The 1827-nt window shown below is 36.8% G+C and overlaps 1 protein-coding gene across 1 annotated transcript in view; it reads left to right on the forward strand.

Moving 5' to 3' along the window:
- Positions 1-13: 13 nt before the first annotated feature.
- igflr1 (IGF-like family receptor 1) overlaps positions 14-1827 on the forward strand; it is a 3670-nt gene continuing 1856 nt past the window's right edge. Inside the window, exons 1-5 of the mRNA XM_019275614.2 lie at positions 14-188; positions 788-980; positions 1196-1223; positions 1407-1476; positions 1568-1651. Of these exons, the coding sequence (XP_019131159.2) occupies positions 101-188; positions 788-980; positions 1196-1223; positions 1407-1476; positions 1568-1651 (463 nt within the window). The 5' untranslated portion in view covers positions 14-100. The remainder of the gene's footprint in view (positions 189-787; positions 981-1195; positions 1224-1406; positions 1477-1567; positions 1652-1827) is intronic.

Here is a 1827-nt window from a genome sequence, read left to right on the forward strand (position 1 = left end):
TTTTTGTCGAAATGCTGCTTACTGATTCGCAAAACTCATCAAGTGGGTGGTGCTTTTTCCACGACGAGCAGCGTTTTGCACGGCTGAGCTTGGTTCAGTTATGATGGGGTACTCTGCAAAATGCCGCGACCTGAAAACCCGCTGGGATAGGGAAAGGTCCAAATGTATACAGTGTGATTTCAAGGCAGGTAGGTCAATATTCATTATTGTTATTATAGCCCAAGGATGTCCAAAGTACGGCCCGGAGGCCAATCACGGACCACGACGCGAAGCTTCATATTTATTACATATTATTTATGACCTGTAAGGATTGTCAGATACTGTATGGCTGGAAGATTTGGCTTTTTTGGTTGACATAACGAAGCATTTGAACCTTTAAGGACATAACTGCTGGTGTTATATATCTGTAGATAATAAGTCATGTTTACAATGAACATGATCTTAAGATTTTTATCAACTTCATGCAAGTTTAACGTGTTTATACAATTTATTCTTTGTTATCTGACTCCAGATGTGAAAGACCTGGTTTTTAGATTTGTTCACGCATGATTGGTTTAGATTTGGTTATATTGTCATTTTAAGAAAAAATGATAATTGTGACAATGAAAACAGAATTGTTACAGAACAGTGTATTTGTATGTAACTTTTATTAGTATTTTTTTTTTTCATTTTTAAAATGTTAGCATTGGCCCCTAGGCATCTTCACCCCTGTTATAGCCTATTATAATCAATTAGATTATGTCGCATCATATTACAGTTTTTTTTTTGTTTTTTTTTTCAACAATAGGTCATGAAGTGACGCCAAACTGTGGGTATTCAGACGATGGAGGAAGACATGACGCACCCTTTACCCAATGCAAAAATGGTACTTTTAATGATGGCCACTTTGCATATTGTCAGGTTTGCAAGTCATGTGTGCCAGGGTATAACATGATCAGCCCCTGCACCACAACTACTGACAGTCAGTGCGAAGAATTAAGGTAATGCATGTTTAATACCCTGTAAAATAAGCCCTACATCACCTCTGTGCCCTGTGCAGTTGAAATCATGTTAGTAGTATTGCAAAAATACAATGATGCAATGAATACAAAATATGTTTTTACATGCCATAGTGTGGGAACAAACTAGGCTTTGGCTTTGTGTTACTTGAAATACAAGTTTATAAAGTTCTTTTTTTCCTCCGGATTTCCTCCAGAATCCCAACGACCGGCATCCCAGTGATAGTGAGTACATGCCTGGCCCTGAGATTTATGTACTTTTATACTTTAACCATGTTTTAAACGGATTACAGGATTTCAATTTCTGTCTTTTTTTTAAATGACATTTGGTTTTGAAGTTGTGAGACTTTTGAACCCAGCCTCAGCAGCTTACAGTCATAGTTAACTCTGTTTTTATTTCACATTCAGACAAGCTGGGGACCCATTTTAACAACAAATTCAACTATGGTCCTCCTCCCCACTGGCCCTGATAAACATTGTAAGTTAAACTTTCTGTTGATTGATTATGAAACTAGAATACATTTCACAAGTCTAAATTTAACCATAACCTTTTCTCTTACACTTTGCAGGGGCATTACCATTGGCAATCCTGATAGTCATCTTGCTTGTTGTGTTATCTGCTTTTGTAATCTATATGAAGCGGAATAGAAGAGGTAGGCTATGCATATTAAAAGGTCAAAATATAGTCAGCATAAAGGTGAAGGAAGTCTTCTGCGGAGAAACTGCACAAAAACTGAACACAATTTTATTGATGGAGCCAACTTAATTATCCTAGAATGTAAATTTACAGCAGAGTCTGTGTAGTTGTTCTAGCATTGATTATAACTTA

The sequence above is a fragment of the Larimichthys crocea genome, chromosome XIII (assembly GCF_000972845.2).
Source record: "Larimichthys crocea isolate SSNF chromosome XIII, L_crocea_2.0, whole genome shotgun sequence".
In the NCBI taxonomy this organism is placed as follows: Eukaryota; Metazoa; Chordata; class Actinopteri; family Sciaenidae; genus Larimichthys; species Larimichthys crocea.